General features: G+C 34.1%; 1 protein-coding gene across 1 annotated transcript in view; it reads left to right on the top strand.

Moving 5' to 3' along the window:
* The first annotated feature begins 841 nt into the window (after window positions 1–841).
* The window catches only part of LOC106475839 (inactive tyrosine-protein kinase transmembrane receptor ROR1-like), a 5,114-nt gene continuing 3,450 nt past the window's right edge, over window positions 842–2,505 (top strand). Inside the window, exons 1-2 of the mRNA XM_013936512.1 lie at window positions 842–911; window positions 2,169–2,298. Coding sequence (XP_013791966.1) covers window positions 842–911; window positions 2,169–2,298 — 200 coding nt within the window. The remainder of the gene's footprint in view (window positions 912–2,168; window positions 2,299–2,505) is intronic.

Consider the following 2,505-nt stretch of genomic DNA (forward strand, 5'->3'; position numbering starts at 1 on the left):
ATCGAAATCCGGTTTTTAGCGTTATAAGCCTTCAGACTTACCGTTGAGCCACTGGGGAGTGTAAGGGGTAGGTAGAGGAGCGTGTAGATAACTTGAATGGATGTTGTATGTTAGACGTATTTTTTTAAAGTTAATAAGATTTATTGACATTCGCAATAATTGCAAACTTTGAAAAACTCAATAGTGCCAGCGTGAAAATGTTATTTCGAGATATTTAGAAGAATGAATTTCCCCTTTTTATAGACACGATCTATATACAGAATATTAATATTAATTAATTGTTCGGAGAACATTCCTAATTTTTGTATTCTATTGAAATAATACATATGCAAACTACCATGAAAAGATTTTCTTGTTCATTTTAGCCACCCAATGGCTCAACGGAAAGTCTGAGGGTTTATAACGCTAAAAATCGAATTTTAATACTCGCGTTGGGCACATTATTGACAGCTCACTGTGTAACCTTTTACAAACAAACTTTGGTTCCAGCGGCAACTTTTAGGGCTTATAAAGAAAGCTATGTTAAAAATCTGGTTTTGATACCCGTGGTAGGCACAGCACTGATAGCTCATTAGCTCTTAATAATAAATTTTTTCAAATAAATCGCAAGTTTTGTATACAGCCAATAACTGAACTCCTAAGCTTTAAAAAAAAAGATGAACAGTAATTAAAAGCTAATTTATTCCTTTAAATATTCGTAATTTGAATCGATAAAACAAAATTTATCAACATTTTCAATGTAAAGCTGTTAGTTGGAGAAGTGATGATAATGAAATTCAGTTGTTCAATGTATGAAAATACTGAAGAACGAATTCAGCTTTTGTTTCTTTGTCACGGCAGTATGACTCCTGACGCTGTTGCCATGACAACGATCACCCCTTCCCTATTCGTGGCTAAGGAACAGATGGCAGGTATTTCGTCTGCCACTTTCCTTATTCATCATGGCGAATGTTATTGTAACTCTTTTGACCTATTCTCTCATAATAATATCCCAGATCGAACAACACCAAACAGCAGAAATTCTAAAAAGGTATTTATAAGGTGTTATTCTAAATCATCAGCTATCGCTTTAAGCCTGGAAACAGTTGGTTCAGTTTGGCCTAAAGTTCAATTTTGTAAAAATGATATAAACCTGCGGGGCAGCCTAACTGTCACGTAATCAGTTGTTCGTATACAAATGGGTTAGAGTATGGTTTGAGTGTGTCTACTGGTGCGCTTCTTTTGTTTGCCTTCCTGTTGTTGTGGCACTGGAGACTTTAAACCTGTAGCGATTAAAGAATTATGTTTATAAATTTAATAACTGCCACCAGGAGTGCTTTAAATACTATCAGATGCTTTTCAAATGTGTAATATTTTAGAAAATAATATCTAAGTATTATTTTTATTTAAATTATTGAAATAATGTAATACATGGAAAATATTAAAAATATAATGTGACCAAGCCATAAAAAAAGTAAATTTTATGAAGGTTGGTTATATAATTAATCACAAATAAAAGTTCAGGAAAACAATAGATTTTAAGATTTCATTGAAATCTTCAGTTACTTATGTGTCTATTTTCTTTCTTCGGTAGATCAAAGTTAAGTTTACAAACTATGAAATATAAAAACGTGACTTTCTTAAAAACGGTAATTAGCTTTTAATCGTTTTTCTCAGTGGAACAGGATTTAGAAAATTTATGTCATTGTTATATTTTTTACAGTATAAAATGATCGTATAGTAGTATAAAATTCTTGTGCTCTGGATGAGGGTTTAAACAAACATATCAATATAGAATTTGATTGGTTTACAGACACACTATTTTCCAGTACAAATAACGATGTAACTTTATAAACGATTTGATAAAAACGAATTTCACCATGAAAGGCACAAGAGGGAAACTGATATTTTATATATAAGATCGTGTGGAAAATATTGGAAACAACAGTCACACAGAGTTTTCAAGGGAATTTTGTTAGAATACAGAAAATTTGATTTTTTTCAATGATGTAAGATTGCATGTATTGCTCATTAAAGTTTCCTTTTTTTCACTCTACTCCGGCGAGTTTGGTTACTCCACAAATTGTAGTAGACCTGTAAACACTGTTAAACTTTATACAGTGCACTAACTTACTAGACCATGTTATTCTTCAGATTGTACTAACCCAATAGACGTAACTTGTATTTAGACTGTACTAGTCCAGTAGACAATGTTAGTACCCCAGACTGTACTAGTCCAGTAGACGCTGTTAGTCCCCCAGACTGTACTAGTCCAGTAGACACTGTTAGTCCCCCAGACTGTCAGACTGTACTAGCCCAGTAGACACTGTTAGTTCCCCAGACTGTACTAGGCCAGTAGACACTGTTAGTCCCCCAGACTGTCAGACTGTACTAGTCCAGTAGACAATGTTAGTACCCCAGACTGTACTAGTCCAGTAGACACTGTTAGTCCACCAGACTGTACTAGCCCAGTAGACACTGTTAGTACCCTAGACTGTACTAGCCCAGTAGACACTGTTAGTACCC

Source organism: Limulus polyphemus, unplaced genomic scaffold (genome assembly GCF_000517525.1).
Source record: "Limulus polyphemus unplaced genomic scaffold, Limulus_polyphemus-2.1.2 Scaffold9261, whole genome shotgun sequence".
NCBI lineage: Eukaryota > Metazoa > Arthropoda > Merostomata > Xiphosura > Limulidae > Limulus > Limulus polyphemus.